This window comes from Gorilla gorilla, chromosome 3 (genome assembly GCF_029281585.2).
Source record: "Gorilla gorilla gorilla isolate KB3781 chromosome 3, NHGRI_mGorGor1-v2.1_pri, whole genome shotgun sequence".
NCBI lineage: Eukaryota > Metazoa > Chordata > Mammalia > Primates > Hominidae > Gorilla > Gorilla gorilla.
In genome coordinates this window covers 123195214-123223039 of record NC_073227.2, presented here as the reverse complement: position 1 = coordinate 123223039, position 27826 = coordinate 123195214, and the positions used below count along the sequence as shown (strand labels likewise).

Here is a 27826-nt window from a genome sequence, read left to right as displayed (position 1 = left end):
CCAAAATTTTGGTGAGGTGGATTTTTTCCAAAGTCTGGTGACCAACTGTGGAAAAATAATTGGTTAATCTGACAGTGAGGCCCCTTAACAGTGTTGAAGAAAATGTATCCGAAAAAGCACCCAGAGTCAAAGAAGTGAGAGCAATGCTGTATTTATCCCCCACTGACATGTGAGGAAAGAACAATAATTTTGGACATACACCTTGTAAAACTTCTCAAAAACCAGACTACATTTCTAACTCTAAAATACATGCTGCTGGTCATGAAGATGTTACGATCATATAATTGAACCTACTGACATTACATGTAATAAATTAAAAACCCAAGTACCATGCTTAGTGTAGTGTCTGGTACATACAAGTGCCCAATAATAATTAGTTTTATTTCTAGAAGGATTACCTCTGTCTGCCTCTTGTACATTCTTATAGAAAGAAAGCAAAGTGAACTGAATAAACTGTATCTTAAATAGACTAAAGAAAAGCTTTTGTATTTGTCTTTTCTCAACTAAGCAGTTTCCAGAGTGCCTAGCAAGGTCTCAGAAATGCACTCAGTGAAGGGAGTTAAATGGTAACTCTTTTACAACAGAAAGGATTCCCTACAGAGCCCAGCAGAGGCAGAGCACTATGTTGCCCAGCCTGGCCTTGAACTCCTGGGCTCTGGTACTGCAGCCATCCTCCCACCTCAATCTTCCCAGCAGTTGGGACTACAGGCCTGTGCCATGGCACCTGGCTAAGGATAGCTATTATGAGAGTAGTAATGTAAGATGAAACTAAAAAGACTCATAATAGTAGGATTAAAAAGCACAAAATTTTAAAGATTCTCCAGTACGTTTATTTCACAAACTTTTTTGTACAGTTGACCCTTACACACGGGTTTGAACTGGGTGGGTACACTTACGCGCATACTTTTTTCAATCAAATGCAGGTGAGGTCACACAGATCAGCATTTGTGCATGGGATGTGAAACTCATGTGTACGGAGGGTCAACTGGAGGGCCAACTTTTCTACATATGGGTTCTGCAAGACTTTCTGTGGGACTTGAGTATGGGCAGATTTTGGTATATGTGTGGCCCTGGAACCAGTCCCCAGCGTATACAAGGGATGACTGTATTTTAATGGTTTATAGTGTTAAAAAGAGAAAAATGTCCACATAAACACAATTTTGAACACTGAACTATTTTAATATGAATTAATGTCTTATGTTTATTACCAATTGATCTTCAAATTGCAGCCCATGAGTTTGGTTGTAAGTGTTCTTGCCATTCCACCCCAGCTGTCACTGAGTCAAACAGTTTAAAATATACACACACACACACAGACACAAGCCTTTTGTAAAGTAAACAAATCTTTTATACTGTAAATAACTGTTCCTCAATGGAACTTTTTGTATCCAGTTTACTTCTTTTCTAAAGCTGGGATACTCATATTAAATACACAACAATCTCTATAAAGCAAAGAGTCTATCTCTGTGAAAACACAAGTAATTCTTGATGGCAATATTTTTCTTAATTCACCTAACCAAATGCAGTTTGGAAGGCCAAAACGAGAAAAAAACACTTCAGATTATCAAAACCAAAAGAGATATGAAAAAATAACATATTTAACAATGTAGGTGGGAATTTTAAATACAAGATCCTGTTGAAAATATTGATATTCAAAGAAACAAACAGCTTCGGATCCATAGCCACAATTTAGGTTTTCCTAGATTAAAATCAGAAGTGATTTTATTGTTGGAAGATACATTAATTTTTTGAAGTCAGAATAAGAGGCTTGACAATTTAATTTCTAATTAAGTGACTGAATAGACAAAGGATCAAATACAAACAGTAGTGCAGGAAGAAAATAAATTGGAAGAAATAATTGTTCAACCAGTAGTAATAATTAAGACCACTATTTTAAAATTTTCTATACACAAAGAATGAGAAAATATTGTTATTATTATTATACTTCTTTCTTCTTCAGTATTAGTGGACCCACATTATCTCCTGTCAATTCATTGTGTTTATTATGTGAACCATCACAGGCAGGAAACTAAAAAGAAAAAAGAATTACAAGTGTTATTTTTAAAATATGATTCATTAGGTAGAAAAATTTGTGAAATGCTCTCAGAAAGAAAGCATATCACTTGCTAAAAAAAAATCAGATCGTTTTCCTGAGTAATAGTTACATTCTACATCCAACTGAACCATATTCAAAATCTAACAATTTAAACAGTTACTTCATTATTTGGTTTAGATTTTAAATAAAAACCTATGAATGAGTCCATATGAGTGATTAAAATAGACAACAGGTTTAAAAGGGAATCGAATAAGTTCTTGGTCATTTGTGGAGCTTAAAATTCGAGCTCACCTATTGCTTAATTTTAAAACAATGGAATTTAATTCAAAATAAATTATAATTTTTTCTTGCTATAAAACTCATGCATACCACACAATTTTTGAAAACAAAAATATATTTTAGGCTGGTGCGGTAGCTTACGCCTGTAATCCCAACACTTTCGGAGGCAGAGGTAGACAAATCACTTGACATCAGGAGTTCAAGACTAGTCTGGCCAACATGGTAAAACGCCATCTCTAACTAAAAATACAAAAGTTAGCTGGGCGTGGTGGCATACGCCTGTGTCTCGGGTACTTGGGAGGCTGAGGTGGGAGAATTCCTTGAACCCAGGAGGTGGAGGTTGCAGTGAGCTGAGATCATGCCATCACACTTCAGCCTGAGTGACAGAGCAACACTCTGTCCCCCGCAAAAATAAATAAAGAATAAATAAAAATAAATTTTAAAAAATTCACTCATAACCCATCCAGATATACGTAATAATAATTAACAGTTTGGTATATTTTTTCCTATGCATTTACTGTGTGTATTCTTTTTTTTCTTTTTTTTGTGAGACAGTCTTGCCTTGTCGCCCAGGCTGGAGTGCAGTGGCGTGATCTTGGCTCACTGCAACCTCTGCCTCCTGGGTTCAAGTGATTCTCCTGCCTCAGCCTCCTGAGTAGCTGGGACTACAGGTGCATGCCACCACGCCTGGCTAATTTTTTTGTATTTTTTAGTAGAGACGGGGTTTCACCATGTTGGTCAGGCTGTTCTCGAACCCCTGACCTCGTGATCCACCTGCCTCGGCCTCCCAAAGTGCTGGGATTACAGGCGTGAGCCACCGCGCCTGGCCTGCGTGTATTCGTTTTTTAAACAAAATTGGGATCACACTGTAATATGCTTTCTTACTCATATCAGGATCTCATGTCATTATATATCCTTTAAAAACATGATCATTCCCTTTTTATCAGATATTTAGTTTATAAAAATTTTGCTATTACAAAGGATGCTGTGATGAGCAATACTGTATTAAAAACCTCAAATAATCTATGATCAAGTACAAGAAACAGATTTTGTCAACTACTTGTAGTACTTATCACTCCAAACTCCTTCCCACATTAAAAATCATCTATAATTGAGGCTATCATTTACTACCTCATATTATTAAAGCAGTTTACATATATCATCTCACTTCTCAAAGATATGTAATGTGGATGTATCAGGTTAAAACAAACCCTGAAGATTAGAGATTAAAAATTAAGTAACTTGTCCAACCAAACTCATACTGTGACAAGCATATTTGACCACTATTTACTATGACACCAAAGCTTTTTTCCATTAAACCTTAGGTCCTCTCTCAAAGAATGTGTATTTTAAAATACACGTTACTCTACATAAATGCCAAACATTGCGAAGGCATTAGATTTTTATTCTTCTTTGCTGCTCCAACTTTTCTAATGTAGGTAGTATCTATCATGACATGAAAACTTCAATTTAGGAATATGGTCTTTCAATACCAAATATTACAGAAAATTCTCTCATCTTAAAGAACTTCAAAACTGGGGATTTAAGAGGCGAAACAATCCTAGCACTGCAAAATTTTAGTGTACACGTAAACAGACATCTTACCGTTTTAGAACGCCAACACCTACAATAAGCTGCTTTAGTAAGACACAAATCTTCAATGTTTATTTCATTCACTACTTTCGGATTTTCCTTTTGTATTTTAAGATTAATCAAGCTATCCTTCTGTTGTTTCTTCTTCGGGAGGAATGGACGAACTGCAAGGTAGCCAAGAAGTGCGAGTACACCAAGGAAAGGCAATAACCGAAGCCATTCTGAAACTAAACATGTAGATTTGTCAGAATCTGCAGTGCTCTTGGAAAAGAATTCAAAATAGCATGTCTAGTTTCATCCTTGAGCTTATTCTTTGTTACTTTTTATATTAATTCCTTTTTAATGGATCCATAAAACTGTGAATAAATAACACAATAAAGCCAGCTCTACCAAAGACCACCTTACTTTATTTATAATTTGAGACCAGTGAAACTAGAAACCTAACTTTTCAGAAATAGGTTCCATTTCAAATATCCTATCTCATTGTCTACATCAAGTCTATTTGTGTTTGTCTATTTTTATTTTAGGAATTATGATCACTATAACTATAAACAAAATTCAATGTATATTTTATAAGAAAACATTTTATCTCCTTAATACTATGTCAAAATCATACAACAGAATATCTGCAGAATTTTTACCACTGATTCATAATATCAGAGAGAACATATCCTCTGATGCTTTAAGGTACATTTTTGGTAAATGTTGCTAAAGAGCACTGAAATTTTGTGTAAAAGCTACTATTTTAAAGAACAAATTGAAACCTTCTATGTTGAATGTTCTCATTTTAAGATACATCTAATTCCATAAACTTCATTTAAAGCCTTTTGGAGTACCTAGCCTGTCTTAAGGGGACAGGGAATATAAGTGATACAAATGGAACAGTCCCTATGCATGTGGACACAAAAATACCAGGAAACCAAGATAAACATTTCAACACACATTTATCAAATGTCCGCTAGCACCCTGCGTCTGCTGGGCTCTTTTCTGTTCTTATAGAATTATCAGTTAACTTCCTTCACTGAATGCCTAATCTGATACCTTGCTAGGCACTATGTGGAAACAGCTTAGTTGAGAAAAGAGAAAAACAGAAAATAATATGCTAACTCATGCTAATAAACATTAAAGATAAATGAACAGGTTATGCTAAGAGTATATGGGCACTAGCTCATTTAACACTATGTTAGCTTAAACAACTATATGTGGTAGGTATCATTATTATCCCCATTTTACACGTGAGAAAACTGTAGCCTAAGCAGGTTTAGTCCAGGACACCCTAAATCCAAAGCCTGTTGTCAGTTATCATGAATCAAACCCAATAGATCTAAAATTAAAATCTGTGCCTATCTTGGTAAAACTACTCTCAGGAGATAATACTACTATTTAACTATTGAAAGAAAGACAATATGAACTCTTCCAAAATGGAATTATTTTTGATATAACATCATGCCAAAGAAATCTAAATGAAAAAACCTATTTATCTACCATTTTCATAGATAGCACCTATAAGAGTGGCTGGCAAAAAAGACACAATAAATGGTAGCTTTTATTCAGAGATGATAGAGATTGGTGAGGAAGTACTAGCAACTCCTTTGAAAAAAATATTTTGCCAAATAACTTGACAATGCTATACGGGCAAAAATCTTCAGGAATATAATCTTGTAGTTACCAGAATAAAACTCTGTAAAAGTATGAACTTTGTCTGCCATGCTGGCTGTTACATTCTCATAACCAAAGTGGAGACACTCCAAATAGGTTCTTTGAGTGAATTAAAGCTCTGGAGATAACACAGAACTGTTTTTTGGGGGAGAAGGAGGCCTATGTATAAGATCTGTGCTATTCAATATGGGCACCACTAGCCATACTGTTTAGATTTGTACCCAACAGACTTGTAGAAACTGTCTTGAAATAACAGTTTATTACTTATAGTTCCCAAGAGAAGAGGATACACTATGCAATGCAGGGCCACATGAGAGGTACTAGGGTTGATCAGGAGGAAGAAAGAGGAAAGGGAAAAAGCATGGGCACAGGCCTTTATTGTGGTTTCCATGGAAAAGGCAAGGCAGGAAACTGTTCAGGACTGGCTAGCTTGAATAATTTCAGTGGGTTCTGGGCAAAAGTAGTGGTCCCTAGTCGTCTCCTACCTGTCCCTGGGGTGATTTAGGGCAGGAGAAATATTGACTGGAGAAATACTGACTTCATGTGTAAGGGTTAGATAAAAGAGGTGGTTGGGGGCATGGGCTTTGGATTGGTTGGTTTGCATATGAAAGGCATGCTCACAGGCAAGTTATTTAGTATCTCTAGGAATTAAATTGTCTCCACAGCCAACAAGGCTCCTAAGATATTAAAGCATAATAAAATACAGAAAATTGAAAACACGGTTAATATACACATGTGGGCGTGGTGGCTCATGCCTATAATCCCAACACTTTGGGAGGCTGAGGAGGGCGGATCACGAGGTTAGGAGTTCAAGACCAGCCTGGCCAACATGGCGAAACCCCGTCTCTAATAAAAATACAAAAAATTATCCAGGCATGGTGGCAGGCGCCTGTAATTCCAGCTACTTGGGAGGCTGAGGCAGGAGAATCGCTTGAATTCAGGAGGCAGAGGTTGCAGTGAGCCGAGATCGTGCCATTGCACTCCAGCCTGGGTGACAAGAGCAAGACTCCATCTCAAAAACAAAACAAAACAAAACAAACACATGTGGCTATTCACATGTAAATAAATTAAAATTAAGTAAAATGTAAAATGCTGTTTCTAAGACACACTGGTAGCCTTTCAGAGGCTCAATAGCTAGCTACATGTGACTACTGACTACCATATTGAACAGTACAGAGAACATTTCCATTACCACAAAGTTTTACTGGACAGTGCTACTATAGATCATTGGCTCTATAAGGTGCCATCTCCACAGAATGGCAAGGCTACCTTTCCAGCTTCAACTTTCACAAACATGGTCTCTTCATGTACCTGAGGCCAGCCAAAGCTACTGTCTAGTAAGCAGCCTTTTTGAGTTCTTTGCATATGGAGTTCCTTCTGTTTTATCTGACTAATTATCTTAGCTTGCAATTGGCCCCAGCATCCAGTATGTAACTCGAAACAGCAGTCATTAAATGTTTGTTCAATGTAGAATAACATTAAGTATTATTGTACATATTACAATATTTTAGAAGTCATAAGAGCTTAAATTTATCAAAAAGCGAGTGAATGGGAATGCAAAGATGAAAACCTTATTTATTTATTTTTGAGACAGGGTTTCACTTCCATTGCCCAGGCTGGAGTGCAGTGGTGTGCTCTTGGTCACTACCACCTCCACCTCCCGGGCGCAAGCTATCCTCCTGCCTCAGCCTCCCAAGTGACTAAAACTGCAGGAGCACACCACAACGTCTGGCTAATTTTTGTATTTTTAGTAGAGATGGGGTTTCACCATGTTGGCCAGGCTGGTCTCAAACTCCTAACCTTAAGTGATCCGCCTGCCTCAGCCCCCCAAAGTCCTGGGATTACAGGTGTGAGCCACCATGCCTGGTTGAAAACCTTAACGTTAGACTCTTAAATATAGCATTTCCTATCTTAACCCACAAACCTCAAGAACAAATGGTATTACTACTGTTTTAAAATCCACTTCAGAAAATATTCTTTTGAACACTTAATTCCTTGGTAAAACACTATGCTTAAAAATACAGTAATGAGAGGTACTATTACCTCCTACAACAAAGTAATAACTTACCAAAGTCTTAACGTAATCTACTTTTTAAAGATAACCAACTACAATTTAACTACTGAAAAACTTTATACATGAAAGCAATACAGCTTGAAAAGCTCAATTCAAATGACTGTAAGTACATTTATTCAGGCTGTTTTTGTACTGATACATAATAACTGTACATATTTATGGGGTACATGTGATATTTTGCTACATGCATACATGCATATGATGTGCAATGATCAACTCAGTGTAACTGGGATATTCGTCACCTCATTTATCATTTATTTATATTGAGAACATTCCAAATTTTCTCTCCTAGCTATTTTGAAATATACACTAAAATTACTGATAACAATAGTCACCCTATTATGCTATTGAATACTAGAACTTTTTCTATATAACCGTACTATAGTGCCCATTAACCAACCTCTCTTCATTCTCTCCCTCCCTACCCTTCCTGGCCTCTGGTAACTACCATTTGACTATCTCCATGAGATCAACTTTTTTAGTTCCCACATATGAATGAGTACATAGAATATTTCTCTGTCAATTAAGGCTGATTTTATATGAAGAAAGATAAAATACAGAAGAATCAAACAAGAAACTTGAAAAAAATTTTAAATGTGCTAGTGTCTATAGATCTGTTTGATATATGTTCAGCTATTACAGATATTTTAGATACTTTGAAAGGAAAATATTACTAACTGTAAATAATGTGCAAAAAAAAATTTTTTTTTTTTTTTTTTTTTTTTTGAGACAGAGTCTCGCTCTGTTTCCCAGGCTGGAGTGTCGTGTTAGCTCACTGCAACCTCCACTGCCCGGGTTCAAGCGATTCTTGTGCCTCAGTGACCTCCCGAGTAGCTGGGATTATAGGCGCACGCCACCACGCCCAGCTAATTTTTGTATTTTAGTAGAGATGGGGTTTCACCGTGTTGGTCAGGTTGGTCTCAAGCTCCTGACCTCAGGTGATCCACCCACCTTGGCCTCTCAAAGTGCTGGGATTACAGGCGTGAGCCACCGTGCCTGACCAAATAAAATAATTTAAAATAATTTTTTTTTTTTAATGAGATAGTCTCACTCTGTCACCCAGGCTGGAGTGCAGTGGCATGATCTTGGCTCACTGCAACCTCTGCCTCCCAGGTTCAAGTGATTCTTGTGCCTCCGCCACCCAAATAGCTGGGATTATGGACGTGCGCCACCACACCAAGCAAATTTTTGTATAAAATAATGTATTTTATTCAGCATATTATTTATTTTTGTCTTAGGATTATAAAAAGTAACATTTATGTATTTATTTGGTAAATGTATCTCTTTTTTGGTATGTAAATACATAGGCTGTAAATGCTTAAAAAATAAGGCTATATTGCATTTTTCACTTAATGGTATGTCAGATTATTATATTATTTCCCCAACTCCTTAATATCAGTTGGAAACATAAATTTTAATGGCTGCATCTACCTATCATGTTCCCCACTCACAATATAAGAGATAAAAGGGGGCTGGGCGTGGTGGCTTACGCCTGTAATCCCAGCACTAAGGGAGGCTGAGGTGGGCAGATCACTTGAGGTCAGGAGTTCGTGACCAGCCTGGCCAACATGGTGAAATCCCAACTCTACTAAAAATACAGAAAATTAGCTGGGCATGGTGGCACGCGCCTGTAATCCCAGCTACTCAGGAGGCTGAGGCAGGAGAATCACTTAAATCCCGGAAGTGGAGGTGGCAGTGAGGTAAGATCTCACCACTGCACTCCAGCCTGGGAGACAGAGAAGAGACTCTATCTCAAAAAAAGAAAAAAAAAAAGAAAAAGAGAGATACAAGGGCAGGGACCTTATTTGTCTGATCATCTGTGTCCCCAGTGTCTATATAATGTCTGGCTCAAGTTATTTAACTTACTTTTGTTTGAAGTGATTAATTTACAGTTCAGTTTATTGAGCTTTGTGCTTTTTGTTTGTTTGTTTTTGAGATGGAGTCTCGCTCTGTTGCCCAAGCTGGAGTGCAGTGGCATGATCTTGGCTCACTGCAACCTCTGCCTCCCGGGTTCAAGCGATTCTCCTGCCTCAGCCTTCTGAGTCACTAGGATTACAGGTGCCTGCCAAAACGCCCTGCTAATTTTTGTATTTTTAGTAGAGATGGGGTTTCACCATGTTGGCCAGGCTGGTTTCAAACTCCCATCTGCCTGCCTCAGCCTCCCAAAGTGCTGAGATTACAGGTGTTAGCCACCACACCTGGCCAAGCTTTGTGTTTGTGAAGCACTCAGTTTGATGAGTTTTGTAACTATATGGACCTATAAACACCACCTAAGACAAAATACATTTCCATTGCCCCAGAAAGTTTGCTCTTGTAGTACTTTTCCAATCAATCCCCCCCTTTCTGATTTTTATTAAGTGCTTACTAAACATTTTCTGAAAGAATAAATCAATTTCTCATTGTTAAACAAATTTTTACTATATAATTATTACTATAAAAATTAAATATTTACTATATAATTATTAAGTATCTACTAATATGGTTTGGCTCTGCGTCCCCATCCAAATCTCATCTCAAATTGTAATCCCATAATCCCCACGTCAAGGGAGGAACCTGGTGGTTGGTGATTAAATCATCAAGGCAATCTGCCCCATGCTGTTCTCCTGATAGTGAGTTCTCATGAGATCTGGTTTTAAAATGGGCTCTTCCTGCTTTGCTCTTCACTCTTCTCTCCTGCCTCGTGAAAAAGGTGCCCCTTCCACCATAATTGTAAGTTTCCTGAGGCCTCCCTAGTCATGCGTAACTGTGAGTCAATTAAACTTATTTCTTTTATAAATTACCCAGTTTGGGGTAGTATTTTTATTTTATGTTTTTATTTCTTTTATAGCAGTGTGAAAGCTAATACAGTAAATTGCTACAACAGAGAGTTGGGTACTGCTATAAAGATACCCGAAAATGTGGAAGCAATTTTGGAACTGGGTAACTGGCAGAGGTTGGAACACTTTGGAGGGCTCAGAAGACAGTAAGATGTGGGAAAGTTTGGAACTTCCTAGAGATTTATTGAATGGTTTTGACCAAAATGCTGACAGTGATATGGACAATAACATCCAGGCTGACGTGGTCTCAGCTGGAGATGAGGAACTTACTGGGAAATGGAGCAAAGGTCACTCTTGCTATGCTTTAGCAAACAGACTGGTGGCATTTTGCCCCTGCCCAAGAGACTGATGAAACTTGAGAGAGAGATGATCTGAAATCGGAACTTAGGTTTAAAAGCGAAGCAGAGCATAAAAGTTTGGAAAATTTGCAGTCTGATGATGCAACAGAACAGAAAAACCCAGCTGGGTGCTGGTGGCTCATGCCTGTAATCCCAGCACTTTGGGAGGCTGAGGCAGGCGGATCATGAGGTCAAGACATTGAGACCATCCTGGCCAACATGGTGAAACCCTGTCTCTACTAAAAATACAAAATTAGCTGGGCATGGTGGTGCACACCTGTAGTTCTACTCGGGAGGCTGAGGCAGGAGAATCACTTGAACCCAGGAGGCGGAGGTTGCAGCACGCTGAGATTGTGTCACTGCACTCCAGCTTGGGTGACAGTGCGAGACTCTGTCCCCCTCCTTCCCCCCGCCCCCCCAAAAAAAAGAAAAACCCATTTTCTGGGGAGAAATTCAAGCTGGCTGCAGAAATTTGCATAAGTAACAAGGAGCCAAATATTAATTGCCAAGACAATGGGGAAAATGTCTCCAGGACATGTCAGAGGTCTTCACAGCAGGCCCTTCCATCACAGGCCCAGAGGCCTAGAAGGAAAAAATGGTTTTGTGGGCCAGGCCCAGGGCTTTGCTGCTTTGTGCAGTATTGGGACTTGATGCCCTGTGTCCCAGCCATAGCTAAAAGGGGCCAACATACAGCTTGAGCCACTGCTTCAGAGGGAGCAAGCCGCAAGCCTTGGTGGCTTCCATGTGGTGTTGGGCCTGCAGGTGCATAGAAGTCTAGAATTGAGGTTTGGGAACTTCACCCTAGATTTCAAAGGATGTATGGAAACATCTGGATGTCCAGGCAGAAGTCTACTGCAGGGGTGGAGCCTTCATGGAGAACCTCTGCTAGGGCAGTGCAAAGGGGAAATGTGGGGTTGGAGCCCTCACACAGAGTCCCCACTGTGTCACTGCCTAGCAGAGCCATGAGAAGGCGGCTACCTGCTCCAGACCCCAGAATGGTATATCTAACAACAGCTTGTACCACGCATCTGGAAAAGCTGCAGGCACTCGATGCCAGCCCTTGAAGGAGCTGCCCAAGGCCATGGGAGCCTACCCCTGGCATCAGTGTTCTCCAGATGTGACATGGGGTCAAGGAGAACATTTTGGAGCTTTATGATTTAATGACTGCCCCACTGGATTTCAGACTTGCATGGGCCCTGTGGCCCTTCTGTTTTGGCCAATTTTGCCCATTTGGAATAGGTGTATTTACCCAATGCCTGTACTGCCATTGTATCTTAAAAGGAACTAACTTATGTTTTATTTTACTGGCTCATAGGTGGAAGGGACTTGCCTTGTTTCAGATGAGACTCTGTACTGTGGACTTTTGAGTTAATGATGAAATGAATTAAGACTCTGGAGGACTGTTGGGAAGGCATGATTGATTTTGAAATGCAAAATGAATGTGAAATTTGGGAGGAGCCAGGGGTGGAATAATATGGCTTGGCTCTGTGTCCCCACCCAAATCTCACCTCTTATAATCCCCATAATTTCCACATGTTGAGGGAGGAAACTGGTGGGAGGTGATTGGATCATGGGAGTGGTTTTCCCCATGCTGTTCACATGAGATCTGGTTTTATAAGGGGCTCTTGCCCTTTCACTCCTCACTCTTCTCTCTCCAGCCTCCTTGTGAAGAAGGTGTCTGCGCTCCCTTCTACCATGACTGTAAGTTTCCTAAGGCCTTACCTAGCCTTGCAGAACTGAGAGTCAACTAAACCTCTTTCCTTTATAAATTACCCATTCTTGGGTATTATCTTTTTTTTTTTCCAGATGGAGTCTTACTCTGTCACCACGCTGGAGTGCAGTGGCGCGATCTTGGCTCACTGCAATCTCCACCTCACGGGTTCAAGTGATTCTCCTGCCTCAGCCTCCTGAGTAGCTGGGATTACAGGTGTGCGCCACCACACCCAGCTAATTTTTTTGTATTTTTAGTACAGATGGGGTTTCACCATGTTGACCAGGATGGTCTCGATCTCCTGACCTCGTGATCTGCCCACCTCGGCCTCTCAAAGTACTGGGATTACAGGCATCAGCCACAGCACCTGGCCTCTTGAGTAGTTATCTTTATAGCAGTGTGAAAACAGACTAATACACCTACTATGTAGAGATACTGTGCTAAATGCAAATACAGTAGCTGTCTTATTTATATCTATGTAACCAGTGCTTAGTAATTTGCACATAACAGGACTTCAGTAAACAACTAATTCAGTTTATCTGTGGTGTAAATCCAGATTTTCATATACTTGGAACCAGGTTTCTTTTGTCTGTAAAGCAGGAATAACAACTGTAAGCTCATTTGTTCAATAGTATTTACTTAGTACCTACCACACTCCACAAATTGCACTATGTGGGGATACAGGCTAATAGATAAGGTCCCTTCTCTCATAGGGTATATATTTCAGAGGACAGAGACTATAAACAAGTGAACAAATAAACAAGATGATCACAGACTGTAGTAACTGTTATAAAGGAAGTAAAGGATGACATAAGAGAAAAACTAACCTGGGGCAAAGCAGTAGGTTGGCTGCAATTTTAGGTAAGGGGTCAGGGAAGGTTTCTGAAAAAAGAACCTTTAAGCAGAGACCTAACGAATGAGAAGCCAGGAGCTCAAGCACTTGAGCGCAGAATTTTCAAGGCACAAAGAAAAGTAAAGAGTCTTCTAACTTCAAAGGATTGCTGGGAGAAACGAATGAAGTAGGAACCCACTCAGTAAAAACTACAGAACACAATTCAAACTATTAATGCATTCTGCCTTAAAACTATATAGTTAGGTAAATATTTGTCTCCTCCCCAACTAAACAAAAAATCCCTAACTCCCTACCCTTTAACAGAGACTTCCATAAACCAAGACCTCAGTAAGTTTTAGCCTAATTGAGTTTGTACTCCAATAAAGTGGCACTTGAGATAATTCCTACAAGGTCTGGACTTATTTGTCTTTGTTCATGGCTTATGAATAATAACAGTGTAAGTTAAAATACAGGAAGACTACTTAAAATATTTATGAAAAAAACTTTCAGCACCTTATAAAATTGTAATACCTCACTCACATGTATCAGGTGATGGGACAGGTACTGAAGATACAAAAATTATAAAACACACTCCCTGTTAGAAAGGAGCTTGCCATTTAGTATGGAAGACAGACCTATAAAAGACGATCATAATACTGTGTACTATCAGCAATCATACAGAAGCAACGCAGAGGTACAAGTTATTCACTCTTTACTGGCATGAGCAAAAACTGTACAGGTTTTGATACTTAAATAGGTTTCTGAAAGATGAAGAGTACAGAAGTTCATGGGAATATGGGAGGAGGAGCTTCATTTCCATGCAGAGGAAGCTGCATAGGCAAAGGTACGGAGATATGACATGCATTAAGTGTCTGGGAAACTAAGCACCATAGTATTGTTAGAATTTAATGAAAGGGAGCTGTAGAACTGAGCAGGTGCCGTATGATGACAAACTCTGATATTCAACAGGTAAGTAAGAATCTAACCTGTGCATAATAGGAAACCACTGAAATATTTGAATATTAACCTAACTAGGAAATTGTTCACCTATGAAGTCACTCTGGTATCAGATGGAAGATGGATTAGAGGGCCACAGGAATAGCAGAGAGGGCTAGTGGAAGAAGACAAGGCAAGACAACCTGTTGAAAATCCATGGAAATGGTCTGGAAGAAAATAGTTTGAGATAAAACTAAGGTAGTGGCCATTAAAGCAGAGAAGAGAGAACAAATGTGAGCAGTAGTCTCTACTAGGATTCCCTAAACTGCAGAGAACAATGTGTTTGTGCTGGCATTTTTGTTTTCTTTTTTAGCTTAAAACAACAGAAACGTATTCACTCACAGTTCTAGTGGCGAGAAGTCCAAAATCAAGGTGTCAGCATGGTTGATTCCTTCTGGAGGATCTGAGGGAGAAGCTGTGGTGTCCCTTAGCTTGTAGGTCTATCACCCCAATCTCTGCCTCCATCTTCACATGGTGTTCTCCCTTTGTGTGTGCCCAAATTTCCTTTTTAAAATATTTTAATATAATTTCGACTTTTATTTTAGGTTGAGGAGGTAAATGTGCAGGTTTGTCATATGGGTATATTGTGTGATGCTGAGGTTTGGGATATGGCTGATCCTCTCACCTAGGTAGTGAGGATAGTACCCAATAGTCTTCAACCCTTGACCTCCTGCCTCCCTCCCCTTTAGCAGTTCCCAGTGTCTACTGTTGCCATCTTCATGTCCATGAATACACAATGTTTAGCTCCCAGTTGTAAGAATATGTGTTATTTGGTTTTCTGTTTCTGTGTTAATCTCCTTAGGATAATGGTCTCCAGCTGCATCCATATTGCTGCAAAGGATAAGATTTTGTTCATTTTTCTGTTTTGCCAATTTTTTTTTTTTTTTTTTGAAGACAGAGTCTTACTCTGTTGCCCAGGCTAGAGTGCAGTGGCACGATCTCAGCTCACTGTGACCTCTGCCTCCTGGGTTCAAGCGATTCTCCTGCCTTGGCCTCCTGAGTAGCTGAGAATACAAGTGTGCACTACCACACCCGGCTAATTTTTGCATTTTTAGTAGAGACGGGGTTTCACCATGTTGGCCAGGCTAGTCTCGTACTCCCAGCCTCAAGTGATCTGCCCGCCTCAGCCTTCCAAAGCGGTGGGATTAAAGGCATGAGCCACACCATACCTGGCCTGTTTTGCCAATTTTTAAATGTGAGTTGTTCATCTTCTTATCGAGCTCAATACTGAGCAAGGACCTAATATTCATATTGACTTTTACATCCCTTTTTTTTTTTTTTTTTTTTTTTTGAGATGGTTTCGCTCTGCTGCCTAGGCTGGAATGTAGTGCCACGACTCAAGCAATTCTCTTGCCTCAGCCTTCCACGTATCCCACTATTAAGATAAATAACAGGACCAAAAAGGAAGAATGAAAGAACCAGCACCATCAGAGAAACAAAATCTAGGCCACTCACAGTGGCTCACACCTGTAATTTCAGCACTTTGGGAGGCTGAGGTGAGTGGATAGCTTGAGCTCAGGAGCTCAAGACCAGCCTGGGCAACATGGCAAAACCCCGTCTCTAAAATAAGATAAAAAAAAAATGAGCCAGGTGTGGTAGCGTGCACCTGTAGTAACAGCTACTCAAGAGGTTGAGGTGGGAGGATGGCTTGAGCTTGTGAAGTCAAGGCTGCAATGAGTGGGTAGAGATCATGCCACCTGCACTCCAGCCTGGGCAACAGAGTGAAACCCTTTCTCACAAAAGAAAACCAAAATCTAGTCAGAAAAGAAAATTTCAAAGCAACTTGAATAGCTGATTTGGTCAGGCTTTGTGTCCCCACTGAAATCTCATCTTGAATTATAATCCCCATAATCCCGTGTCAAGGGAAAGACCAGGTGGAGGTAATTGGATTATGGGTGTGGTATCCCCCATGCTGTTCTGGTGATAGTGAGTGAGTTCTCATGATATCTGATGGTTTTATAAGGGGCTTTTCCTCCTTTGCTCGGCACTTCTTCCTGCCATGATGTGAAGAAGGTGCCTTGTTTCCCCTTCGCCTTCCGCCATGATTGTACATTTCCTAAGGCCTCCCCAGCCATGCTGAACTGTGAGTGGATTAAACCTCTTTCCTTTATAAATTACCCAGTCTTGCGTAGTTCTTTATAGCAGTATGAAAACGGAATAATACGGTAGCTACCAATTTTAGCATAAATTTTCTGAAAGTTTAGACACTGTCAAAACGAAGTATCTTCTTTGGGAAACAAAATTAGGTTTAACCTTTTATTATATATAGTGACACAGGCTAGCTATGACACCTATTCCTTATGACATATAAATACTATTATTAAAACATTTTTTAATAATAGCTAAAAATGACATAAAATGACATAAAAATGACATAAAAAGACATAGACAAACTCCGATCTTAATGAGGAATTACATTCCACAGAACTAGAACAGAATTTTTCCATTTCAAATTTTCAAACATCTACATATAATATAGCCATATCATCTTATGATACCATAAAAATAATACTGGCAGCTTGGTTGCTGGTTATTTTATAACATATTTTCTCATTTATCATTTGTAGCTAAACACAGAAATTATTTCTATTTCTTAACTGTAGAAAAGATAAAATATTTTCAATGCATGAGTTTACTATTACCACTTAAAACCTAAGGTAGGGCTGGGCGCAGTGGCTCACACCTGTAATCCCAGCACTTTGGGCGGCCGAGGCAGACGGATTACCTGAGGTCAGGAGTTCAAGACCAGACTGGCCAACATGGTGAAACTCCGTCTCTACTAAAAATACAAAAAATTAGCCAGGCATGGTGGCACATGCCTGTAGTCCCGGCTACTTAGGAGGCTGAGGCATAAGCATCGCTTGAACCCAGGAGGCAGTGGTTGCAGTGAGCCGACACTGCACTCCAGTGTGGGCAAAAGAGACTCCCTCTCAAAAAAACAAAACAAAACAAAACAAAAACCTAAGTTAAACATAAATTAGCTAATCACAGTAATTTATCTTGAACGCCTCACTCTTGAAAATGTGACATAAACAAAGATAGTTAAGTTGTTTCTAATAGGTAAGAACTGCCTGTACTTAACTAGTATATGGTCATTAAAGATCTCCATGTGGTTTCTAAGAATGCAGAGTCATCATAAGAGAGTCAATAGCTTTAAAAAACAGCTAGATTTAAATAGGGAAGGAAATGTAGGCAATAATAATGTGAACTGTATTGTTTTTTGCTCTAATTTTCATAGAAGAAAATGGAAATATTTTTTGGTCTCCTAGACATTTTAAACAATTGCTAAAAAGTTGTCTTCCAGGTTTTTATTTTAACAAAAGTGTACATTATGGATTCTACAAGTAACTCATTTAAGAAAGCCAAATGTCATTAACTGTTACAATCTATTCAGAATGGGAGACCGAGAGTAGAAAATAGCCACTGAAATTTTTCTTCTATAGTACTCCAAAATAAACCCTGCAATTGTTTTGTCCAATCCAAAAAGGGCCATCTCATGTTTTTCATAAACCAGTTATTACAAGCATGTTCATGTTTCCTAAATAAACCAGCAATAAAATGAGAACTATTAACTATAGCCACACTGTAATGGGACTTAAGTTAAATGTATGTTATTAAAATACTTCTCAGAATGGTCATTATTTCTGAGAATCAGTCTTCATATTAAATATTTAACAACTTTTAAGAGGAAGTTACTATATATTCTTGATTTAAGAGGGAAAAGGTTTTGGTTGAGTTTTCTTAATGTCTTTAATAAGAATTAAATATTTGTTGACACTAGGGATCCTCAAGAAAAGAAAGCATACTTCTAAAATCTAGCCATTAAATCTAGTTTCATACTTTCTAATTTTCTTCAATTATACTTGATTTACAGAGAATCGAAACTAATACAAATGCAGCCACCATCTGGAAAAAACATACGTAATTCATTGGACATTTTCCTTTCTTGACTGTTAAAAATTCCTCAACAGTTAACTTATGCAAATTAGTAAGAAGGTACAAATGTCAAAATGACAAAAGGGTACAAAAGTCACAATATGATCATACCGTTTTGGCCTGGTATTGCTATTTAAGTGAAGACATCCAAAAGGGAGAAATATGACAACTGGTATTTGCTTACTTGCCAATGAACTATTACATAATGAATTTTAAAAAATAGAAACATTTCTAATTTCCAGTTGTAAGGGAATGAATGGTTAGGCCCATTGTGATGTTAAAACTAAAATAAGTATTTAGTTGTTAGGGAAAAAATGAGGATTATATTAAAATATGTAAAGTACTTAAGTAAAAGAAGTGGGGAAAGCCAAAATTTTATGGAATTGCTGCAATTCTGTCAGAGTAAACTGGTAGGATCAAAAGATCTGATGTTTATAAACACTTGATGTGAAACGTTTTTCATTTTATTTTACTTTTGCATTGCTTCTGATGTTTAATGTTCCTTTTTAATGTTTATTGTTGTTACCATTCTTTCTATTCAATTGCATGTTTTCTACTAAAACTCTTAATATTTAAAAAATATTAAAATCTCACAATCCACTCAACAGAGCGTCTGTCTGGCCATAATTCAATGAATCTCTAGATTTGGAAGAGAATTTAATTGTCATCTAGTTTATCCCTTCTAAATCTATCGACCACCCACCACCAGAGTCTTTTTGTTTGTTTTTTTCATCTTTGAGAGGGGCTATCACTGAAGCACCACATTTGTTTGGGGAAAGCATTCTTTAATTAAAAAAAAAATCTTCCTTAGACTGAAATTCACCTCCCAATAACCTTCACTAATTTGGTTAATTTGTTATCAGTTCTATATTTTAGTCTACACAAATCTTATTTTTCTTCTACCAGACAGCTGTGCGATTGCTGTATTTTAGGTCAGGTACTACAGATCTTTAGAACGTTCCCGGCGAAGCAACCCTATTTACCTCAGAATTATCTTAATTCATGTTTGCACTCCCTGATAACCTAGGACACAGGAGTTCAATACTTGCTGATTCCTTCACCATCCTACTCGGTCTGAGTTCCCTTTAGAAATATCCCCCTTACAATGAAATGCTCATAACTCAACACAATCTCCCAAGTGTTGACTGCATTCTGGAGATTTTCATCCTTTAGACGTGAAATCCTCATGAGTTGTGTGGGTTAAGTGAGGGTCCTTAAGTATAGAACGTTACATATATTCACTAAATTTCATTTTCTAAGATTTCACTCCTCATACCGGCCTTCGAATACTTTCTTGGGTAAGGTATCTTTCTTCCAACTAAGTTACCGCAGCAGGCCCCGGGACCGTAGAAACGGAGATGACCTCAAATGCCACCTATGATAGGTCAATTCTAACCTGAGGGAATGGAAGTTATCTCCTAATTTCGTTACTAAATAAAACGGTCATATACGTGTTACGTGTAAGTCTATATTTCTCTCCCACACACTCCCACCCACATGCTGAGGGTACAACCCAGCCGGTAGCTGGGGCTGCCTGTTACATGAGGCCTTAGATAACGACGATTTAGCCCGCTTTAAAATAAACAAGTACGCTACAGAGAGCGATGAGCAGGACAGGAGATGAGAGAGACTGGCCTGTTCCCAACTCAGCACCTTCTCTGCAAAAACCTGGTATCTTGCCACGGAATGACACCGGAGACAACTCCGAGGACAAAAGACCCTGGGGCATCAAGCACCCGGAGGCTGCCTCACAGGCGTTCCCCAGGCAGCTGCGCCGGCGCGCGCCCACCTTCCTCTGCGCGCGGGGATCACGTGCCAGGCGCCGAGCTCCGTCCCGCCCCTTGGCCCTAGGATTTTTACGCCTCCTTCCCCCGCTTGGCGAACGTGCAAGGATGGGGACTGGCTGATGGGGCAGGATTACCTGTGAGCCTAGCGAACCCGGTAATGCTTTCAGGGACTGGGAGCCGCTTCAGATATGCAGGGAGCTGCACCTTCACGATACGGGCCACGCTCTCCAGCACCATCCTGGCCAGCGGCGTCCACTCCTCTCCCGAGCCCCCTCCGCTCTGGCCAAGCTGCAGCGCCTGCGCCGAGAGCGGAAGCGGCCGGCGGGCACTGGCGGCCTCGGCCTGGGCGGCGGGCGGGGCGGCGGGCCCTGGGAGGAGAGGTGACCTGCCGGGCGCCGATTGGCGGCGGGCGAGTGACGTACGCTCGCGGCGGACTGCCGAGGCGCAGGAACTGGCGGGTAGCGAGGCCCTCGGAATCTCGTGTGAAGGTGGCCCTCCTGTTGGGCCTTTAACGTCTGTAGATGCTGGAGACCAGCAGAAAGGATACTGTGTGCGATGAGATAAGCATGTGAGAATGCTTTCTAACCGAAAGTGCCTTTCAAAAGTGAGTCTCTCTTGCTGTCTCTACTTCGTCCCCTCTCGCCCCGCCTCTTCCCCTACAGTTTGGGTGCTGTGGCCCTAGGGTTGCATACTCGCCCATGAGTATCCTCCCCCTACCCAGACCCCAGTGCCTAATTTTACTCCTTCACCCAAAAGGCCAGGCTTAAAAAAATAAAAATTAAAATACTTTAACTAAACCAGGAACTGTTTACATCTCTGCCCCTTGGCAACTTAACTGCAGCCCTAGCTCCAAAAACCTCTGGTTTTTGCCACTCAGGGAAGATTCGTAGTAGTCCTTCCTTAGATATTTTCAGTTCCTTTTCCTTCGGGAAAGTGGTAAAAGAATCCAAACCTGGTCGGGCGCGGTGGCTCACGTCTGTAGTCCCAGCACTTAGGGAGGCCGAGGCGGGTGGATCACGAGGTCAGGAGTTCGAGGCCAGCCAGGTCAAGATGGTGAAACCCCGTCTCTACTAAAAATACAAAAATTAGCCGGGCGCGGTGGCAGGTGCCTGTCCCAGCTACTGGGGAGACTGAGGCAGGAGAATCGCTTGAACCAGGGAGGCGGAGGTTGCAGTGAGCCGAGAATGTGCCACTGCACTCTAGCCTGGGCGACAGAGCAAGACTCCGTCACAAAAAAAAAAAAAAAAAAAAAAAAAAGAATCTAAAGCCTTATGTATGGTTTTCTTTATGTTACAAGGCTTCTGCTGAAGTCTAGCGCAGGGGGTCCTTATGGCTTCCCTAGGCCACACTGGAAGAAGAATTGTCTTGGGCCACACATAAATACACTAACACTAATGGTAGCTAATGAGCTTAAAAAAAATTTTTTTTCATAAAGTTTTAAGAAAGTTTACAGATTTGCATTGAGTGGCATTCAAAGCCATCCTGTTGGGCAAGCTTGATCTTGAAGGTTTTAATTTTGTTGTTGTTGTTGTTAGAAGGTTTCGCTCTATCGCCCAGGCTGTAGTGCAGTGGTCAGATCATAGCTCACCGCAGACTCTAACTCCGGCTTAAGGGATCCTTCTGCCTCAGCCTTCCAAGTAGCTGGGTTTACAGGCGTGTGCTACCACACCCAACGAATTTTAAAAATTTTTTTGTGTATGTAGATGGAGTCCCATTATATCGCACAGGCTGGATAGTTGTTTTTATTAATATCTCTAAAAGATTTGAAGGGTAAGAGGAGAAAATTTCAGTCCCTTGAAATAACTTTCTTGCTATGACTTTGTTTCATATTTTGGCTGAAGTCAAAATGTCCGAAGTTGTGCACTTGCTGATTGGATAATGTGTGTGATATCTTAATAATATGCCTCATTATTTACAGTTCTACACTTAACAACATATAATAACGAACTGCTAATGGTCCAGTATTTCATTGTGTATGACAGTGTAACAGCCAGTTATAATAAATAGTTTCCATTTTTCCCCTTGGTATTTTTATTTTACAGTGAGAAAAGGAAGGAATTTTTTAAAGCAATCTTTCATTCTCTGGACTGTATAAATTTAGTGTTTGTGATTGTCCTTCACTAAAAAAGAATAACTATCAGTAATAGAGTTGACCAAAATCTAGATTAAATAATTTTCTATCGTTATAATTGTTCAAAATTGTTAAAGTAAAATTTACAATGGAAATTCTACAAACACGTTTAGATACAGGTTCATGTTTTTGAGCTAGGGCAGTACAGAAGATGGTATATACAAAGTGATGTTTAAAAGGTTGATGGGATTTCCTTTAGAGAGAGTTTGGAGGTAAACCCTGGAGCTTTTTTATCCTGAAGATGATGGAACTTGAATATCCTTGTCCTCTGGACTATTCTGTTAACTGTTATCTTTAATCTCTGTGGATCTAATGTAGAAGCACCCTTGGGTACAACTAGATACCCTAGTTGAGGTAGGGGTAGGTTGGAAGTGGGGTACATTAGGAAAAGAAAATCTGGAAAAGGCCATTACCTATTCGTTTCTTCTCTTAGAGGATCTGTCATCTTGACAAGGGCAAGACGTGCTGTGTTGAGTTTAATTTTTCCCCTTGGTATTTTAAAGTGAGAAAAGGAAAGAATTTTTTTTAAAGCAACTTTATATTCTCTGGACTGTATAAATTTAATGTTTGTGATTGTTGTGCATTAAGAATAAGACCTCCAAGCAGTTTTTCTTTAAAGAATTAAAAAATACATACCTCAATTTAAAGATATAGTAAAATGCTCAAATGCCAAATGTACAGTTCCAGGTAACCACCACCCACATCAATATACAGAATGTTCAATAGAGGCATTTTTAAAAAGCGACCCTTCCAACCACATCCACCACCATTACTACTATTCTGTATTGCTGTGCATGTTTTTGACCCTCACATATAAGTAATTTTACAGTATGTAATTTTTTATGGTTGGCTTACTTCCTCTTAGCAGTTTATGTGAATAGCTGGTTTGCTATTTTCAAGTAGAAAAAATGTAGTGAATGCAAGTCTATATGGATAAAACTTTTTTGGGAGGCCTTGAAATTCAGAGAAAAGGTGTGGATCATATATTAGGTATTCTGATGCATTACATGAGCTATGCCAATGTGTAATAGGAGATAATTCCTAACTCCACCAATTTAAAAATCCTTATTATCCACTTAAAAGGAATATTTTCTTAAATTCCCTTTACTTAAAATTTAAATCCTGTTTTCATTTATATTTGTATTTCATTTCCACAATCCTGCCTTCTTGGCTGCACATGAAACATGGTCTAAAGATAATATTGCTCTAAATAGATGTAATAGGCTTATCTGACCACCTTATGCGATAGTGTTTTTAGACTCCATCTTTAAAAGACATAAAGAAACTGTGGTCAGAAAACTCAAGATAAAGTAAATATGTAAATACAGTTAAAGGAATCATTATTTACTTTCAAGCACTTGAGCTTGGATCACTCATCTTCTGCCTGTCCTAGCTAGGCCCAAGACTTTTATTTCTTTCATGTTTTTTTCCCATTAGGTCATCCAGTGCCCCAAATTCAAATATGATCATTAAGATATAGCCCAAATCTCTATTTCCAGCCCAGATTTCTTTAGGCTAATCTTAATTCTAGGAGTCTAATTCCAAATGCCTACTAGTCTGCTCTTGACATCTTTGCCCACTGTGCTATTGGTTTGTTCATCAGTTTCACTGGTACATGTTTTCTGGAAAATATTACCTTGTTGGTTACATTGGTTGCTTATCTTTTCCTGTTGCTTATCTTCTCCTAGTGTATGTCTTTTTTTGTTGTTGTTGTTGAGACAGAGTCTCTGTTGCCCAGGCTGGAGTGCAGTGGCGCGATCTCAGCTCACTACAACCTCTGCCTCCCAGGTTCAAGTGATTCTCCTGCCTCAGCCTTCCATGTAGCTGGGACTACAGGCGCCCGCCATCACTCCCGGCTAATTTTTGTATTTTTAGTAGAGACGAGGTTTCACCATATTTGCCAGGCTGGTCTTGAACTCCTGACCTCATGATCCACCTGCCTCTGCCTCCCAAAGTGCTGGGATTACAGGCGTGAGCCACCGTGCCTGGCCGTGTATGTCTGTTTTTATACTGAAATTTGGTTTGGGTGTAGTCAAATTTATTCATCTTTTTCTTTACATTTTGTGTTCTGGGAGTCTTGTTTAAGAAATCTTTTTCTACCCCTAAATCACAAAGGTATTCACCTGTGTTTTTGCTAAAAGTTTTAAACTTATATTCTTCATATTAGGGCTTTACTCAACCCAGTATTTACTTTTTGTGCATGAGAAAGGGATCTACTCTCATTTGTTATTATTTTACATACAAACAACTATGTTCTAGCACCATTTATTGAAGAGTTAAACTTGTTTTTGTGGTTTGTAATGTCACTTATCTCAAATCAGGTTTCCACACATCCTGGGTTGCTTATTCTCTTCCATTGCTGTATTTGTATAACCTCTATAACAATACCATACTGTCATAATTGCTACAACTATATAAGTAAGTGTTAATATCTAGCAAGATAAGCTTCCCCACCTGTTTTCTTCAAATTGCATTGTGAATGCCTGGCCTTTTTACTACTCTATGAATTTCAGAGTCCTCTTGTCAAGTTGTATGAAAAACTTAACTTTTTACTGAAAATTAATTAGGGCCTCAGTTTTCTTCTCTTTGATATGGTGATACCAGTGGTTATGACTAGATACAATTAATTTTGTAATATACTCAATGAATGGTTATTATCATTATCGTCCTTACCATCAATGAATGACCCTTTACTCTGGCTTTCAGACCTTAAATTCAGCAATTTTACTGGTGACCACAGTCTCACATTCTGGTACATTTTTACTGCCACTAAACATTCTTTGATTTAGTTTTGAAACCCTGTCTTTTTCTGCTCTGTCAGCCCATTCCTGGATTTATTTATTTTTCTCATTCCTGACAAAAGTTGTTCAAATCTTCACTATTCTATATTAATAATTATGTCTTCTATTAACATTACCAGGCTTATTTTGAGCTCAGATGACCTTGATTTTTAGTTACTAGAGAAGCTTTTCTCACCATTATCTCTACTTGGTCATAATCCCTTCTATATTTAGCTTTTGTTCTGTTCTCCAAATCTAACTGCTCCCTGTATTCTAGAGCTGAATCCCTTTAAGACCTTGCTCCATCAGTTACTTCTCAAATTTTAATTTTTTTTGTTCTTTACTGGCCCTATAAATTGATGATTTCCAGGCTTTTAGATTTCATCAGCCAATAAATTTTTAAATTGGGAAGTCAAGATAGGTTTGCCAATTTTTTATTTGGTCAAGAAAGGGCATTTAATAACAATGTAACAAAACACTACTACTGTCTACTTACTGCAAGGAATTACATACAGCATTATAGTTAAGACTGTAGACTCTTGGAGCCACACTGTTTGGACTACAATTCTGATTCTACTAGGATAAATTATATAACCTGTAAAAATGTAGGTAATACCTACATCTTAAGGTTGTGTTGTGTATATTCACTGAATTAAGACATAGATAGCAATTAAAACAGTACCTGGCACATATACATGCATAGTTAGTATGATATTTCATCTTCATCATTTTTTTTTACCTCATTATCAACTCATCTTTTTTATTATTAGCTGCACCTTGTTTTTTTCACAGTGGTTGGTCTAGATCTACATGATCAATGTAATTATGTAATGTGTCAATACTAATAACATGGCTATTGAGTATGTAAGATTGTTATTAATATAAAATGCTTAAGGAACCCCATGCAGATTTCTGGAGCTCTTTCTCTAGATGTGGTTTGTTTGACCCCTCCAAGTCTCATATTGAAATTTGATCCCAGCTGGGCACGGTGACCCACGTCTGTAATCCCAGCACTTTGGGAGGCTGAGCCGGGCAGATCACTTGAGACCAGGAGTTCAAGACCAGCCTGGCCAACATGGTGAAACCCCATCTCTACTAAAAATACAAAAATTAGCCAGGTGTGATAGCACATACCTGTAACCCCAGCTACTCAGGTGGCTGAGGCATGAGAATCACTTGAACCCGGGAGATGGAGGTTGCAGTGAGCTGAGATTGTACCACTGCAACCAGCCTGGGTCAGAGTGAGACTGTCTCAAAAAAGAAAAAGCAATTTGATCCCCAGTGTTTTTGGTAGGGCCTAGTGGGAGGTGTTTGGGTCATAGGGGTGGTTCCCTCCTGAATGGTTTGGTATAGTCCTTGTGATAATTAGTTCTTACTCTGTTCGCTCCTGTGAGAGGTAGTTGTTAAAAAGAGCCTGGGGCCGGGCTCGGTGGCTCACGCCTGTAATCCCAGCACTTTGGGAGGCCAAGGTGGGTGGATCACCTGACGTCAGGAGTTCGAGACCAGACTGGCCAACATAGTGAAACCCCATCTCTACTAAAAATACAAAAATTAGCTGGGTGTGGTGGCACACACATGTAATCCCAGCTACTTGGGAGGCTGAGGCAGGAGAATCGCTTGAACCTGGGAGACGGAGGTTGCTATGAGCCAAGATTGTGCCACTGCACTCCAGCATGGGCCACAGAGTGAGACTCTGTCTCAAAAAAATAAAAAAAAAACAAAAAAAAAAAACAAAGAAGCCTGGGCATACCCATACCTCTCACTTCTGGCCTTTCTCTCTCACCATGTGAACTGTGTATTCATGGGTTCCTCTTGCCTTCTGCCCTCAGTGTAAGCAGTCTGAAGATTTCACAAGAAGCAGATACTGGCATCATGCTTCTTGTACAGCCTGCAGAACCATGAGCCAAATAAACCTCTTATTTAAATAAATGACCCAACCTCAGGTATTCCTTTATAGCAACCCAAACAGACTGAGACACATACTACAAAAGTTAAATGTACTGGACTTCTTAACAGTAGCTCTGGTAGTTAAAGGGCAATTCTTAAAATATCTGAAGAAAAACTGCCTATAATTTAGAATTCTATACCAATCCAAACCAAGAACCCATTGTGAAACTACAATAAACTCATTTTCAAACCTAAAAGGTTTAAAAAATACACAATCTACGCATTCTCTTCTCAGAAAGCTAATAGAGGATGTGTTCCACCTAAATGAGGAATAAACTAAGAAAAAGTAGGACATTTGATCAAGGTATAAGAAACCCAAAATAAGAGAAAGGTAAAAGGAATCACAGATTGATGGATTGGAAAAGTAGATGAAATTAATGGAACAACTAATATGCTTTAACAAATTAAAAGGATACTTACAGTGGACTATAGGTTGGGGTTAAAATAATGATTATCATATGAGAAACTAATCAATTTTCTTTTAAAAAATTATTAAATCTGTCTATTCAACATTTTAAAGAGATAAACTTTTTTTATTAGAACATTTTGATTTTGGTGTTTGGTGTTCTTACTTCCCCTTTGTGTATGAGGAACTACATTTGGAACTGCCTTGCCTTAACCCCACAGTTTTAAGAGGAAGTCCAGCAAACTAGAAATGGAAAACTAAAGAAACAAAACTGGGATCTATAAATCAATAACATGGCGAAACTATTTTGAAATCACCTTCCATAACACTTTGTGGTACTAAAAACTAACAGTATATAGAATTATCTATATAGCCAAGGTGGGAGGATCACCTCAGGCCAGGAGTTTAAGGTTACAGTGAGGTATGATTATGCCTCTGCACCCCAGCCTGAGCAACAGAGTGAGACCCTGTCAGTCAATCCATAA

The 27826-nt window shown here is 39.4% G+C and overlaps 3 protein-coding genes across 4 annotated transcripts in view; 2 read left to right on the top strand and 1 right to left on the bottom strand.

Moving 5' to 3' along the window:
• SLC9B1 (solute carrier family 9 member B1) overlaps window positions 1-18735 on the top strand; it is a 145948-nt gene extending 127213 nt beyond the window's left edge. The window contains exon 12 of one of the 2 annotated variants that reach the window (XM_063705451.1): window positions 18229-18735. In XM_063705451.1, coding sequence (XP_063561521.1) covers window positions 18229-18279 — 51 coding nt within the window. In that variant the 3' untranslated portion in view covers window positions 18280-18735. Of the gene's footprint in view, window positions 1-12788; window positions 13916-18228 lie in introns of those variants that run through there. The other variant, XM_063705452.1, reaches the window with a different exon arrangement.
• CISD2 (CDGSH iron sulfur domain 2) lies at window positions 808-20647 on the bottom strand. The gene is made up of 3 exons (XM_004040217.5): window positions 20212-20647; window positions 3941-4155; window positions 808-2029 (listed from the first exon to the last, which is right to left on the bottom strand). Exons 1-3 carry the CDS (start codon window positions 20312-20314, stop codon window positions 1940-1942), a joined length of 408 nt encoding a protein of 135 aa, XP_004040265.2. The 5' UTR covers window positions 20315-20647; the 3' UTR covers window positions 808-1939.
• The window catches only part of UBE2D3 (ubiquitin conjugating enzyme E2 D3), a 73215-nt gene continuing 65877 nt past the window's right edge, over window positions 20489-27826 (top strand). Inside the window, exon 1 of the mRNA XM_004040207.4 lies at window positions 20489-20681. Within this exon, the coding sequence (XP_004040255.2) occupies window positions 20652-20681 (30 nt within the window). The 5' untranslated portion in view covers window positions 20489-20651. The remainder of the gene's footprint in view (window positions 20682-27826) is intronic.

Coding starts and splice junctions, on each gene's coding strand:
- CISD2 (XM_004040217.5), bottom strand. CDS start 20,314: ATGGTGCTGGAGAGCGTGGCCCGTATCGTGAAGGTGCAGCTCCCTGCA. Junction 4,156..20,211: donor CGGGTTCGCTAGGCTCACAG/GTAATCCTGCCC, acceptor CTACATGTTTAG/TTTCAGAATGGCTTCGGTTA. Junction 2,030..3,940: donor GGTGTTGGCGTTCTAAAACG/GTAAGATGTCTG, acceptor TTTTCTTTTTAG/TTTCCTGCCTGTGATGGTTC.